This window comes from Telmatherina bonti, assembly GCF_933228915.1.
Source record: "Telmatherina bonti genome assembly, chromosome: 21".
NCBI classification, from domain to species: domain Eukaryota; kingdom Metazoa; phylum Chordata; class Actinopteri; order Atheriniformes; family Telmatherinidae; genus Telmatherina; species Telmatherina bonti.
In genome coordinates this window covers 23,868,899-23,885,393 of record NC_136630.1, presented here as the reverse complement: position 1 = coordinate 23,885,393, position 16,495 = coordinate 23,868,899, and the positions used below count along the sequence as shown (strand labels likewise).

Below are 16,495 nucleotides of genomic sequence, written 5' to 3'. Positions count from 1 at the left end.
AATAAAACAGGGTCCGCACCATTTATCGCCAGGGTCGAGTCAGGTGGGCGGAGCTTTCATAAAACTGGTGATCGGATGACCTGCTCAGATCAGAAAGCTTGTTAGGCGACAACGTCCATTTAAGCACATGGGTGCAATAAACAAATCAGTCTGTTTGTAGATAAAATCACAAAGTTTTTCAACTTTATAAATAATGTTGTTAGTGTTGTCAATTAGATATGGTCGTTTCATTATATGATTCATAAAACAACTTGTGTTTATTTTGTTATTTTAGGCAGCAAAGTTATGTTCCAATCCAACAGATTGGCTGTATTTGTGAATAAACCCACAAATGATATTGTTGCAAATTGCAGACTACAACCTGAAAGAAATGTGTACAAAATTAAGACTTTATTATTTGATCATTATTTATGATCAATTTTATCCTGTAAGATCCATGGCTCCTTCTTTTGGCAAAGCCTCCTGTTGCCATAGACAGACTCCTTCCTCCGCCCTTCATTACGTCTCTTGGGTCATCACCTGACTGACAGTAAAGGAGCAGACCTTCTAAATGTATATGCTGTACTCTTTAAAACATGAGGAGAGAAGCATCTGTCCTGCATAAACCACCTTTGTTGCAAACCGGTTATCCTAGTACAGCTTGTTCTCTCTGCTCCTGCAGAACCAGCCGTAACCTACTGGTTTCCCACTAAACTACCAGTTGTTACAGATGCTGTGGGTTGGCTAGGTCAGTTAATATCGTATACAAACTAGTAGTGACCAAAAGGCATGCTACATTTGACCTCTCTGCTGTTTAGCTCAGCTGCACCAAAGTAGCAGAGTAATGTCCAGAATGACGAAGTTAAGCTAACAGTGACAAAACAAACAAACAAACAAAAAACTTCAAATGCTGCATTGTCGACCAAAAGCTGAATTATCGAAGCATTTGGTAACTTTTCCCCTCCCATGTGGACTTGTATGGACTGTTTCTGCTCGCCGTGAGGAGATATTTGTAACCGCTGCAGCGCGCGGCGCGCCGCCGCGAGACGACCATGGTGCTGCTCCTCTCAACCCGCCTACTCAGAGGAGGGAAAACTTTGCTCTGTGATCCGTTTAAGAGGATTTCCGTGAACATGTCGTCCTCTTCGGGTAAGAGGTTGCGGGTTCTGGTTGACATGGACGGGGTCCTTGCGGACTTCGAGGGGGGTTTTGTGAAGAAGTACAGGGCGAGGTACCCGGAGGAGCCCTACATCGCCCTGGAGGACAGGAGAGGCTTCTGGGTGTCAGCCCAGTACGGACAACTGAGGAGCGACCTGTGTGTGAGTGGAAGCTCAAAGTTTTATCTTTATTTAATTTATTTATTTTCAGATTATAAAACACACTCATGATGCAAAGCACTTTGAAGACCCCTGCTTTCTCACAGGGTTTTAAATAATTCCTATCTATTAATGTTACTATTTATTTTTGACTTTGTGAGCCATTGGGAAAGTCATATTGTCTGCTTATGTGTCTTTTTTTAATTTACTGTCTTCTGTGACACTAAACCTGAAGTCGCTGTACAACAAATCTACCTACGGGTTCAAATAAAGTCACCTGAACCTAAGAACTACATTTATGTAACCTCTTGATATAAAAGTTGACCTTTGCACATTTTGTCTTCAGACACATTAACATGGTGGTGTCTTTGTGTGTGTGTGTGTGTGTGTGTGTGTGTGTGTGTGTGTGTGTGTGTGTGTGTGTGTTGGCTGCAGGAGAAAGCCATCAGTATTTGGGAGTCTAAAGACTTCTTCATCGACCTGGAGCCTCTGCCTGGAGGAGTGGAGGCCGTCAAAGAGATGGCCAAGATGGATGAGTAAGTTTCAGAGATGCAGATCACCTGCTTGCGCCCAGAGGAGGCAACTCCTGGTCCAGAAAGTAAAAGTCCTGCCCGGCAGCTGTTCCGACCAACCAAACAAGCTGAATTTAATGAGCAGAGGTTATTTCCCAGGTAAATGAGCCTGTTGCCAGCCTAAATGTTACAGGTAGATCCAAAAAACATGTCAGGACTTTTACTTTCTGGACCAGGAGTTGCTTCCTCTGATAATAACCCACATGATGCTGTGTGTCCTGAACAGCATTGTGAGATACACACACACACACACACACACACACACCAGAGCGACTGAGAGGTCACTGCATGCCACAAGCTGCATGGATCGTAGCAGAAATGTGTGGAGATTGTGTGCGTTAAACACCTCTTCACATGTAAACTTGTGCACTGAAGTCAGGATTATTAGGATCAATATTAGGTAAATGGATTGGGGAAATTGTTTGCCACCGTTTAAGCTATTTTAACCCATATAGGAGGAATTTATTTATTTTTATTTATTTTTTCCCTTAAAAACCTTTAACATTTAAATTTTTTTTAAAGTTAAGAGTATACAAGGGACAGATTAATTTAGGTTTGAGGTATTAGAGGCCAAATTGGGATTCATGATTACTTCTTTTCACAATTTATTGCTGTATTAAACGGCACTGATTAATCACAGCAAGTCAGCGCAGCTTCTGCATTGAAAATCAACAGAGTTACACTAAAAGGAATTGTAGAAAATACTTTAAATATGTTTCACCACCTGCAGGATTACCACCAGCTTTTTTTTAAAACTAAAACTAATGTAAATGCCCAGTAGTCTGGAAAAAGGGGAAATATTAATCTGCATTTTTTTTGGGGAGATGACATTTTTCTTTTTCATTTTTTTTTACCTGTAATGACCCAGAGTGGTTGTAAATTATATGTTTGACATCACAAAACAAGAGAGCATAAACGATTTATTTATTTATTTCAGTATATTTAAGGCAGACCTTTAAATATACCAAAAATCTGTCACATGGGATTTGTCTTAACATAAAAACAGTGACCATCATGTGATCAAACTATTATTTAATGTGTTAAAATAACTTGAATCATGACATATTTGGTTGTTTCTTTTAGTACTCGAGCTGATAGAGAAATTTGAGTTAAAAAAGTATAAATTTATAATGTTTTTATGGTAGTTTTTTGCCTTCAAATGACCTGAAGGGGTAATAAACTGAGGCGACCAATATGGGTCTCAGGCTAAAAGCTGATTTGTCAGATTCGTGGTGGTAAACGTTTTTATTGTATAGTCGGACATTCCCTTTAAAAATGTCATTCCAGCCACCCTGACATATCTGCAGTGTTTTATAGTAATGATGTTCTGCATTTATATATTTGACAGTCGGCAGTGGAAACAAGCCATGAGAATAAATTATAATAATAAAAGATTTTTTTCCTAAACTTAATGAACTTTTAAAGAAAATCGTGAGTTCATCTTTGTGCCAACCTTATACGTGTCCGTCTGATTGTAGCTGTCGCTGTAATTCAGAGGCAAAAAAAAAAAGAACATCCAGCTTTTATCAGTCTGAATAACACAAAATGTAGCCTTTCCAGCTGGTTTTGTGAACATTTAAGATGATTTTCCTCTTGATTTCACATCAGGCGATTTACTCTGCGTGCACGTTGCCGTGTCACCTGAAACCTCGGTGATATTTCTGCACGGCCTCTTAGAAATCTTTCTTTCTGCCTCTCTCAGCTTGAACCTTGACCAGGGAAGTATGTAGCCAGCTGTATTTCTTTCTTTTTGTATCTTTGCCTGCGACCCATCCTGCCAGACACATTTTTATGGGTTTAACAGGAGCTATCAGGAACTGCGATGATAAAAAGAAAAGAACACAACTCACACAAAGGCTGGTGCAGTGTTTCAACACTTACGGTAACTTTATTTGCATCACATAATGTTGGATATTCCACTTATAGGCTCCAACCAGCGTTTAACCTGCTAAATATACATCTTCACCTTGTTGTCTCGGTTCTGTAATCACCATATTAGACTGGTACAGTGTCAGCATCACTACAGACGCTACGGTGGACTGGGATCTCGCCGCTCCAGTCACCCATAACTCGTGAACAAAGACCCCAAGATACTTCCACCTCCTCCTCATAAGAATTGTCTTAAATTCTTTTGTAAGAAATGTCTCAAGCGTGTAACATTCATGTCTGTGCTCTTAGACAGCGACAAAGATTAAGGCCAATCTCTTTGTCAATCAAAGATACGTATCAAATGTGCCTTATTTACACATGGAAAGGCCCAAAGCTGAATCTGAAGGCCTGTTAGTGGTTTTAATAAACAGAAGCTCAAGTCACAAACGTCTTCTAATCCACTGTTCGATATGAAAAGTGAAAGAAACACACACATCCTGGATGAATGCAGCTTGGTGCTGGACTGAAAAGGTCATCGAACATGAGGAAGTAAAGTCTGCACACCAGAAAATGCTCCCTGGAGTTTTAATGGGACGTTTTGGAGCATTTTCTGGTGTGTAAACTTTATTTCATATTTATTTCATATGCCATCAAACCCTCCTTGTTGGAGGTGCACGCCCACGGATCTACCTTGCTAGCTTATCAAGGATGTTCGAAATTGGCTTTTTACCCATATCTCACATACAGATTTTACCTAACTCTTAATTTCCAATACCAATATCTACCAACACCAAAATTATTGGAGCGAGTTTCCAACCAAAACAAAAAAATCTAAAAAACTATACATGACATCTATTATATTTAGTCATTTTGAGTTGCAGGACACTTAGCTGAAGAGTTTCATAATATAATATAATATAATATAATATAATATAATATAATATAATATAATATTAAGATAAGATAATGTAATGTAACCGATGCCAATAACTTCCAATTTTGCATTTTAATGTCAGTCTCGACCAATAATATCAGTGTGCCAAAATTATCGAAATGCCAATAATATCGATATGTCAATAATATCGGACATCTCTGCTATTTATTTGTAAATAAAATGTTTTGTAAATGACTTAAAGTTATTTTAAAAAAATGGCAAAAAAAAAACCCTCTCTGTGATTTTCTTGTATTTTAACAAACTGGATAAAAACTGACAAACACACTGATTTTCTTCCAACACGACCACTGTCAAATGTTGGTAAAATTACTTCTCAGTGTTCATCCTAACAGATCCAGCCGTTGTCGGAGAGTTTATCTCTCTTCCAGCTTAGGAATGCCGCAGCGTTCCTTTGGGAGAGGGGGGTCCGGGGAACCACTGCTCATCGTTACCCTCTCACCCATCTTCTGGTTGAAGGATGTTTCTGTTCTTTACATTTAACAAACAAAAAGTACTGCATCAGTTCCAATAACATCTAAAGAAGACACGTTGATAATTACAGCACAATAAAACAACGTGGTATGCAGTTTTTACACATTAAACCTCACTTTTATGAATCAAAACTCCCCTTAACATGTCCTACACGGCTCATTGAATGCATCATGAAATATTATTACATGTTATTAACCGAGATAAATCTGTATGTGATATTTCAGTCCCAGGCTGGTGTGATCACAGTCTTTGTACTCGGAAATGCGCCACCCGGCGGGATAAAACCTAAAAATAGAAGTCATCGTCAGATTTCGTCTTGTGGAAATGAGGGGCTTTCTTTAGTCAGCAGTGTCTGAACGAGGCTGTTTTCTCATCAGGGAAATCAACCAGAATTGTTTTTCTGCCTCTTTATCTTCTTGCATGCGAAGCGTCACCACCTGTCTCTTAAGTCTCCGGTCATTTCCAGTCACTAACAACCGCCTCGGGCCCGAATCGTAACTTTTCCACTCTGATCTTGTTGTTTGCCTCTCCTCCCTGCAGCACAGATGTCTTTATTTGCACCAGCCCCATTAAACATTACAAACACTGCCCCTACGAGAAGGTGAGCCTTCTGCTGATCAATAACATGATTTTCCTTTCAAAGTCATTACTGTGTTTAATTTTTCTAACACCTCTCATCTGCTTTGTGTGTGTGTTTGTGTGTGTGTGTGTGTGTGTGTGTATGTTTTTCCAGTATGCCTGGGTGGAGAAGCATTTGGGCCATGACTTTCTGGAGCAGGTCATCCTGACCAGAGACAAGACCGTAGTCACTGGTGACATCCTCATCGACGACAAGCCCGACATTTACGGTGAGCTTTGTGTGGGTTTCTCCCAACACAAACTAAACAAAGTGAGATTTTATTCATTTTTTACTCCGTCCAGCTTCCTTCCACCGGTGGGTGTTCATACACACTCTTCAAGATGGCAGCAGCTGCTGCTCGTAGTTGTTTGTTGACTGAAGATGGCCGACGTCTTCGGCTAACAGAAGCAGGTGCCACCTCCACTGCGTTTGTTTCCACATGACTTGTTTTCAAACAAGGAGGCTTTTAAACGTGGCTGAAAATATCGTCTCCGTGCATCTTATTGTTTTAATCGCGGGAGGAACGTTAAGCTTCATAGAAAAACAAAACTGGAGAATAAAGTGGCGCCAATTCCTTCATGGAGAAAAGATGAGGAAAAAAAAGGTTCATTTTTATATTAATATCTATATAAATCAGGGCTGTGACAGTATATTTTTGTCACGATTTAATTCAATTCCGATTTTTTTGGGTGCTTATTTGATTTAAATTGCGATTCTCATGATTCCCTGATATTGCTGATTTTTGTAAACTTGTTTACTGTAAAGAAAAAATGTACAAAAATTTTTTACTCGGCATTTTTCTTGATTTATAACAGGAAAAAACAACACAGTAGCCAGACCATCATTCTGCTGCTAGAATGCCCAGGAAGACAAGTATACATATATATATATATATATATATATATATATATATATATATATATATATATATATATATATATATATATATATATATATATATATATATATTAGATAGATAGATAGATATGTATATATATATGTATATATATATAGATAGATAGATATGTATATATATATATAGATAGATAGATATGTATACATATATATATATATATATATATATATATATATATATATATATATATATATATATATATATATATATATATATCTACATATATATGTGTGTATATATAAAACCTTTCTTGTGATATCTGTTGTATTGCACAAAGTATGAACACTAGAAATTTTGTGTTTTGCTTTTTTATTTCATTCCAACACATTTTATTCCTAGAATACTTGGAAATTACCAGCAAACTGGTTTTATTTGTACCAGCTGTCCCATCAGGAACATCCTGACCCCAGTCGTCTTTTCATCAAATCTCAGGACGTTTGAAGCGTGGTCTGTCTGTGTGGAGTTTGCATGTTGTCCCTGTGGATGCGTCAGTTCTCTCCGAACACTCTGGTTTCTTCCCACAGTCCAGAGACATTGATGTCAGGTCAACTGGTAAATTCTCCCTGATGTGAGTGTGTGTGTGTGTGTGTGTCTCTGTGCATGCCGTTTTGACCGGGAAACTCGCGTTTCTTTTACCCGTCTTTTCCGCATTGTTATTTTCCCGTATGTCTCCTGGATTATGATACGGAGATAAAATATCGCCTAACAGCGATCGACCCGAGGAGAGGAATTGGTGTCCGACAGCTTTCTTTCTCCCACCGTGACCCTCTTGGCGTTTGCCAGAGAAGTTCCCTCATTATAAAATCCAGTCACTGTGTAGACATGATCCTCCTCCAAAATACCCGAGTCAGATGATTAAACTTCCTCATCACGTTCTGTTAATGAGCCTTTATTCCATTCAGGTGTGTTAAAGCAGGGTTATCCATAAAACACGCGGGTCGGGGGGTCCTGAGGACCTGGATTTGGAAACACTGCAATAAACAAACAGAATTCAGGACGGATGCCAAGTTAGTCATCATCAGAAGGCGCCAACGCACAAAAATCTGTCAAAGTTTCATCGTAAACATAAAAACCTCCCAAAACTCAGAGAGAAGCTTCTGTTGGTCGAGTAGCACCTGAAGAACGCCAACACACTCCTCCAGGTGAGCTAAAAACTTCTCACGGTTCACCGTGTCACGGCTTGATGTCAAATGTAAAAGCATAAGAAAATTTAGATGAGATGAAAAACTTTTAAAAGTGCAGATTCAGCGCTGCGACGGGCTTTACAGCCAGACTGAAAAGTCCAAAAGAAAACTGTTTCAGAGAGTGAAACTCATTGATCTGCATCAATAAGTGTTTTCCGGATAAAACTCTCACCGCGTCAAATTCATGCTGGAAAAGTTAAAAATCGTTCATTATTATTGTTTTAAACAGATGGCGGTAACGATGTGTGGTGCAGAAGCTCATGGGGTTTGGTTTGTTGGAAAGGGTGTCACATATCAGGAGAAAAATCCGCGTTCTCATTGATCTTCTGCTGGTGAATAACAAACCAAACGACGCAGCCTGCAGGGTGGAGTCAGTCCATGTTTCACCTCTGTGCCTCCCTTGTTGACACACATCCCACAGGTTCCAGTCATACCAGTTTAATGTCGCTATGACCAAGATTCACTCAACCAGAGTCCAAAGAAGTTGACTTTATGTGTCATGTTTGACAAACATCATTTCATTTTCTGTCTTACCTTTGCTGTTTTGCCTCCAAAACTTTAAACCACCGACATAAAGCTGCATTCAGTAAAGTGACTACGTTTCCCACTTCAGGAGTAGCTAGGCGGATAAAATCATAATTTTCTGCCCGGTAACATCAGTTTGATTGGACGACAACAGGTGTCAGTCATTCAGCGTCACAAACATTTCCTGCTTTGTGGCGATTGGTCACATTTATGTAAACATGATGACATCTGCGCGATTCTACTGTATCACACAATTAGAAAGAGGAGTCGGTCGTACTCATCGGCCAATCATAGCCAAAGTTACGCGCATCACGCCCACTGCATACGATGACGCGGTAGTCAGTGGCGCGGCGGCTGCTTTGTAGTTTTTATTTAAAAGCAAGAATCCAGGATCTCCACCAAAATTTCATCATTTGTTCCACATGGTGTCATACCAACATATCCCGAAGATTTCATCAAAATCCATCCATAACTTTTAGAGTAATGTTGCCAACAGACAAACAAACAACATAACCTCCTTGGCGGAGATAATAAGAGGGAAATTATTCACAGGAAATGTCCCACTGCTCTACAAGTAACTGGTTTTTGAAAAACAAACACTGGAGTTTCACCTTCCTGTCCAGCTCAGAATCAGTCTCTTATTGTGTTGAGCCACCGGCGTCCCAGCCGGTCCAAACGGGACCAGGCCGGTCCAAACGGGACCAAGCCACATGAGCAGTGCGCCTACCGTTTCTCAACCCGGAAAGAGGGGACGGAGCGGCGTGAAGGAAAGAAGAAGCTGAACAAACAGCATCTAAGGAAGGAAAAGTTTCACTACTGTTTCGCTTAAAGCAGCAGTAACGTTTCAATGATCCACATGTTGTTTGATCTGGAACAGATCTAGTCCAGATCCAGATCTGATCTATTCCAGGGACTATCCAGGACTATCCATGTTTTTATTCTAAATTTAATTCATGTGATGACATTTAGAGCAGTTTCTATGACTTTGTCCTCTGCTCTGATGTCGGGTAACACATGTCCTGAACTTTTACAAAGATGATGTGAGCGAATATGATCACGGACGACTTTTACCAGGTTGTTTACTTGCAAACACCTGAACAGTTTTCTCCATAGTTGTTCTTTTTACAGCTCTGACGGCTGCAGCAACTACTCTCAGTGACTAAAAACTATATATGAAACTTAATATGATACCTGGAACAAAGCTTTCGGTTGAAGCACTAATAACACTTTTTGTCCATCCATTACAGAAAATGAAGTAGGATAGAAACACTTTTTTCCCCTCTGATGTGTCATAAATAATAAATTAATAATACATAGATGTAAAGTACAAATACACATAAACTGGGGCTGAGAGGTTTTATTTGTGTTTGTGATGAGAGGATCTATTTAAAAGAATATGCTCTCCTGCAAATGTTTCATCAGATTCGTCTGACATCGCCTCGCTTGTTACTATCCAACATAACCAGTCACATTAAACCAAAACCAGCATGATTTTCATGCATAATGTTGCTGAAGCTGTTAAATCCAGTGAAAGCTGCATCCTGAACTTTAATAGCATCTGCTACCTGCTGCTTTTATAACCCTGAAAGCTTCAGATGACTGGAAACAGACCAGTCTTTGTCCACTACACCATAGTTTCTGTTTATAGCGTTGGAGAAGCTCAAATGTTCCACCTTTAAAAGTTAAACGTCTCAGAGCTCCACACTTAACACTGGGAGGAGATCGAAGCTTGAAGTTTTATTGTTCTAACTATAAATTAAATTAACTGGACAGGTTCAGGACATCTGTGTTAATTAGCACCAATGTATTTTAATGACTCAATGCAGCAGTTTAACATAAAAAATAAATAACTCTGCACACAGATATTAGATATTAAATGAGATAATTGTCTGTTTTGCATTGTCTGAGTCTGCTGTTGTTGTTACAGCGTTTTGTGTTCACACAGCTAAACTTTTTTTTTTTTTTTTTTTTAACCTTGCTTATTTGTGTGCTAATCAGGTGTGGAGCCCAAACCAGCCTGGGAGCACATCCTGTTCACTGCCTGCCACAACAAGCATCTGTCCGTCAGCCCCTCCCAGAGACGGCTCCTCTCCTGGTCAGATGACTGGCGGGCCATCCTGGACAGCAGAAGGCAGTGAAGAAATACACCCACGCCTCAGCAGCCTGACTTCCTGGTTTGCACAGTTTTATGGGGAGATTTGTGGCGACTGAGGCTCAACACTGTTGGGGAGGGGAAAAAAAAGAAACAATAGAAATTGTTTGGAAATTTGTTTCTCACAGAAAAGTTAAGAGGATATTCACATATTTGACCACAAGAGGGCACTGTGACTCCAAGTGTGAAGTACTGCGGTACTGCCACTGCTTTCATAAACACAATAATAGAGTAGTTACATGTCGGTTCAAAAGTTGATCTTGGATTAGCTGGTAGCTCCTCTAATTCTGACAAAACACTGTTTACATATATATATATTTATATATATATATCTATATATATATATAGATATATATATAGATATATAGATATATCAAACCATTATGTTTTTGAGCCATCAAGCAGTTTATCTTTGGCTGTCATTACAAAAGGTGAGCAAGTCTCTTAAGGTATTGTGTTGCATAAATGTGACAGTGGATTGTGATTCACCCACAGCATCAGAAAAATCCACTGCACACAAAAGAAGGTTTAAAAATAGCCTGTCGGACTCAGACGCTGCTCAGCGTGCATGAGTGTGTGGCAGAAATATGATCAGTGTTTTACAGGTATGTTATGGGAATACCACTGTAGAATAAGTGCAGGTGTCCATTAAATGGGAGATCTGCTCTGGCATTTATAGCCATGTCTGCACTGGTGCTCTGTTTTTTTTTTTTTTTTTGTTTTGTTTTTTTAGTTATTTTAATGTGGTCCTTCAGCATTTTTCAATGATCTATGCATCTGACGTGTTTTACTTACACATGCATGTTGCCAAAAACATCAGTATTGTAAGAATAAGTCACTAAAAGGAGTGATTTTTTTTTTTTTTATTGACCTTAAAGTTTTCTTGTGTAAAACAGGAGGAAATAAATACCTAAGACTTTCAATGTTTATCTTTGGAAAAAGTTGTTCATAAAAATAATTTTATTCAAATTGTGTCATGTCTGATTAAACGGTACTGTAACACACGTCTTCACTTTTATTTTCACTCTTTAAGCAGCATGTTTACATCCGACGAGCAAGTCACATCTGTTTTAAGTTAGTTTTATCTCACACAAAACACTAAAATGAGTTTATTTTTGCTCATTTGACTAGGCGCTACAACCTGCCTGGAAAGAATTCCTTTTATCAGTTTCACTTTTGCCACTAAACTAAACGCTTTTTGGTGGTCAGGATATTTTCTGTCTTTCAGTCTGAGAAAGATTAAACTTTGTTGTTTTGTTTTTTTTTGCTTGTTGCTGCTAGCAAGGCTTTTTGGAACAAATCACCAGATGTTATGAAACACCAGCTCACTGCTTAGAGTTGTCATTGTGCCTAGTTTAATGTAAACATCCAAACAAGCTTATTTCTGTCTGTGGAACGTTTTACTGTTGTTTGCTCTACATGAATTAAAAGAATGACAAAGACTTGTTTTTTATTGTTTTCATGCCTCATTTGTTTTAGTTCCCACTGTTTAAAAAAACAGCAGATAAAGTCAGGTAGTTTAGACAGATGTTGGGAATGGAAACTTGCCCACCCTGAGGGGTTTGACATCCCAGCATCAGGGGTGAGTTTAGCTAAACACGATGAACCGGCCTCTTTGTCCTTTTTGTTATTTCCTCTTGCCACTGATTATTATCAGTTAAAAAAACATGAAGTAACAGTTTGATATCAGCAGCTTTCCACACTGGACTTTCCATTTTATTATACCAGCAGGACAGATTTCGCAACCTTTGAAATACTGTTGTTTATCATGTCCACATCTATTTGCAGCTGTGACACCTTTTAGTTTGCAATTAGTTCTTTTAACTTGCTTCCAATGTCTTCTCAACAGCTTTTGTGGAGGAAACTGGAAACTAGCGTCTCTGTTTATCAAATAGGCTAAAGGGGCTTAACTAGCAGTTCTCCCCGTATCAGTAGCAGCTTTAAAGCTACAGCGTGTTTGTTCATATGTATGCAAAAACTACCATTAATATGGTGTACCACAGTGTAGTAATTAAATACTTTGAAAGTAATCAAATGGAAAGTATCTGAAATTGGCTGAATAGAATCGCTGATTGGAAAACCAAACCTGTAATGATATGCAGTCACACTAAAACATCTAGTGGGACTGTAACAGCATCAACAACAAAACAGAAAGACAAAACGTAAAACGATTAATAGATTGTTTGATAGTACCTCCAAGCCATTAAAACGTACATCTGTTTTCATGTCAGTTGCCTAAAACTCTGATAGGATATTGTGCAACACAAATGTTAAAGAGCTAAAGCAGTCATGATAAATAGCAGGGACTGTAAGTGAAAGATTTTTGTGCTTACATGAAGGAAGACTTTCAGAGTTCTTCGAACCTTTGGAGGCAGATCGCCCATCAGAGGAACTACTACCATTTGTACTTCATAGAAATGCACTTTTTTTAAATCTACCTCATAGAATGAGCTTTCTATGAAAACCTAGAGCAGTCATGCTTGAACATTTTCAGAGCAATGTCATCTCAAGTTAATGAGTTAAAGCTGCACAACAAAACAGGCAGATTTCCACACACTGACACCTCCTAACAACAGCTAATGTGGTAACTGTCTTGCATCCTGTCTCTTCTCTGTGTTGTCGTCACGTTGTGAAAATCAGTCTGATGTTGATTCTTTGTCTTTTCTCTTGTTCTGTCGTTTTCCATTTGCCTCCTTCAATAATGTCTTTGAGGGATTCTTTGCTGAATGTACCATGGTGCATTCCCATGGACATTAAAGTGTGTTAATATAACTTTGGCATGGAAAACAAAGTTGTGAAGTGTGATTTTAAGGTAAGGAACTTGTTTAGTATTGCTTTAACCATCTTCTTATCTGATAACAAATATTGTTTTCGTGAGATAAAACAATTTATCTTTATAGTAATTTTTATAATGATTTATGTACAAGAATTGATCTCTTCTAAAGAAAACAGTTACACTATTGAAAAATAAACTAAATAAACAGGATTTTTTGCTAAACTTCATGAAAGCCATTGCTAAGAGTTGTCTCAGTCAGTTAGCTACGTTAGCGTCTCAACTGGGCTTCTCCATTTGATTGACTGCTAGCTATATATAGAGTTCAGCTAAAAATTAGCACGCAAACTAAAGTGATGGGTTTAATATAGACAGGGAACACAGCTAGAAATTAGCTAAAGATGCTAACATACTGTATACAAAAGCACATTCTCAGCTAATTCTGCTCCTACACATTAGCTTAGCATTCCCCAGAGACCCTCAGCTTGTCATTGGCCAAATATAACAACACATTCTCCTCTTAAGACAGTTTTTGTTTCACATTTTTCTGTAGGACAAAAACCAGAAAGGACCAAATCCAGGCTTCTAAAGGCGAATTCCGCAAAACTCAGAAAATGTATTCATTCTGTCTCTTTCCCCTAACAACAAAGTGTACTTGTTTACAACTTGTTGTGCTTCTTTAGCATATTTCCTTCAGTAGTTAACCGGTCCAATATGTCCTCTCCCAGTTGCTGGAAGTTTTCAAAGGAGAATTAATCTGAAACTAAGCCGTTTCCATGTGACTGCCCTTCTGATAATTGTTTAGTTGTTAACATGAGGCTGCAGAATGGCAAAAAGGGAGTCATTCACTGAACAAACACTACTTGTAAGTTGTATGTCAGCTCCTTTTCAAGGTCATTAAAGTCTCCTCTTAATAATGTTGATATTTTTCTTTTTCTCTTTTTTTTTTTTTTTTTTGTTTTTTTTTGTTACAGCAGGAGCCTTTTTTCAGGTTAAAAAGCTAAACCGCAAAACAGGCTTTTGTTTCACTTCATCCACAGCACAATTCTCTGAGTGTTTGTGTCAGATCTGTGAAGCTTTCTGCATCATGGTGTGACAACTGTGCAGGATTTAAAGTAGAAAGAGCAATGCTGTTGGGTTCTTTTTGGGTCTGTTAAAGTATTATCTATTCTTTTTTGCTTTATAAACACATTAATACCAGTACCTGAGGTCTGTCACACACCCTCCAGAGTCTCTGAGTATAATTTTAATGTTTTGTTTTTCAAATGGGTCCAGTTTTACAGAACACTTTTAATACAAGGTAAAAACAAGATAGTTAAAATAAAATAAAAGTTTTCCAGAAGTACAATGTGACAATCTCAGAATAAGACTTTTCAGTATAAAAGTGAAATAAGGATTTTACATGCCAAGTTACCAAATATTCTATCTTGTTATCTTTTTTATTACTGTAAACTGTAAACTAAAACTGTAGTGAGGAAACAAACATTACAGGTCTATCTTAAATAAATTATTTACACTACTGTGTGTAATCTGGTTTGTGAGAGATAATCCACCTGCTGTCTGTTTCCTCTTAGGAATCAGATATTTTGTTTTTTGAGCAAGTAAAGGTGTCCATTCACACACCAGTGACCAGCTCTGCACAGTTCAGGGCAGTTCAAGCTCATTTCTAGTACCTTTGTCAGTCTGAGTCATCCATCTGTTAACACCGAACTGGAATACAAATTAGACTACCCACTGTTGTTGATTTCTGCCTTAATGAAATGAACACGACAGCGACCAGACAAGATATATACAACTAGAATAAATAATATCTGAGATTAATCAACAATTTTTTGTTTATTTTTGTAGTTCTGCCCAAGTGACATTCACATGCAGTGGAAATATGGCTGCTGAGCCACGAAGCAAAGACCAATAATATGACTCACTCTAAGTTTCCTTGTGAAATGGGCACAAAAGCTCCTGTATCAAGGATGAAAATATTTAATTAACTTTTTCTTTCTTTTTTTGTTTTTTCAAACCACCAGAAACTCCAACATTATGTTATCTAGGCATGTCTGCTTCAGGAGTATTTTACATGTTGTGAAAGTTTTCCTCCTGGCTGATTTCCTCCCTTTTTCCTTGTCTGTCTCTGTGATGTACTATTACATTTGAAATCCTATCATATTGTTATTGACTGAGAAGCTGTATATAAGCTACAATGTATTTTTGGTTTGATGACGTCAGAGCATGTGCTGCTTGTTTTGTAACCTCACAGATTTGTCATCCATCACCTCACATAACAGAGGATTTCCTTTACAACATGCCTGACCACTCACCTTTAGCAAACTGGTTTTTACCTTCTTTGTGGTTTGCTGCCGGTACATGGCTTCTTTTTGTATATGGAAAATAGCAGCACCAGTTGAAGAAACTGCACGGTCCAGCTTCTCTGCCTTTCATAAACACCCACACTGCGCCTAATCTCACAGAAATACACATCAGACAACAGGAAAAACCCAAAACAAAAAGATTATTCACATAAAACACACAGTGTTGAACTGATTAAAGATTAACTTAACAAAACAAATTTCGCAAATTACTCAAATGATTCAGTGCAGAAATGACAGATTTTATTACATCATTGCCCATAACAACTAAAATCAGAATGTTCTAGTATATATTTATTATTATATAATTAACAGTACAGGGTGTGTATGATCAATTGACAGATGCAGAGAAATGGGAGTTTAAGTCATCTACTACAGTACACTGAGTTATTTGAAGAGTTATTTGAATTTTTTTCTTCCACAGAAATTCACATGATTGTAGCCTTTGTTTATATTTCTCCTTGTTCTGAACACATGTCTCCATTTAACCAAGAACATATGAAAATCCAAACAACAGACTGCTTATCAGGAGCAGCTTTAATAGCAAACCTGCACAAAGCCTTGGCATTGAAGACCCAGTAGCGTTTGGACTGGTCTGGACTGGTCTGGACTGGTCTGGACTGGACATTGTACAGACGTCTGCGTCAGAGTATGGAGGAAATCCCAGCAGAGCAATAAAAATTAGAGTGGAGCAAGAATTTTTTTTTAGGATTATTACAGAAGCCTTATGGGAGTGAGCTCATATGGAACAGTACAGTTTGTGTTGTTTGTGTAGTAGTGACACAACGTACGAAATGCCCT

The 16,495-nt window shown here is 38.2% G+C and overlaps 1 protein-coding gene across 1 annotated transcript; it reads left to right on the top strand.

Annotated features, from left to right (window-relative positions):
- The first annotated feature begins 626 nt into the window (after positions 1 to 626).
- Positions 627 to 11,946, top strand: nt5m (5',3'-nucleotidase, mitochondrial). The gene is made up of 5 exons (XM_079260516.1): positions 627 to 1,298; positions 1,731 to 1,831; positions 5,703 to 5,763; positions 5,896 to 6,010; positions 10,405 to 11,946. Exons 1-5 carry the CDS (start codon positions 1,032 to 1,034, stop codon positions 10,542 to 10,544), a joined length of 684 nt encoding a protein of 227 aa, XP_079116642.1. The 5' UTR covers positions 627 to 1,031; the 3' UTR covers positions 10,545 to 11,946.
- Positions 11,947 to 16,495: the final 4,549 nt, after the last annotated feature.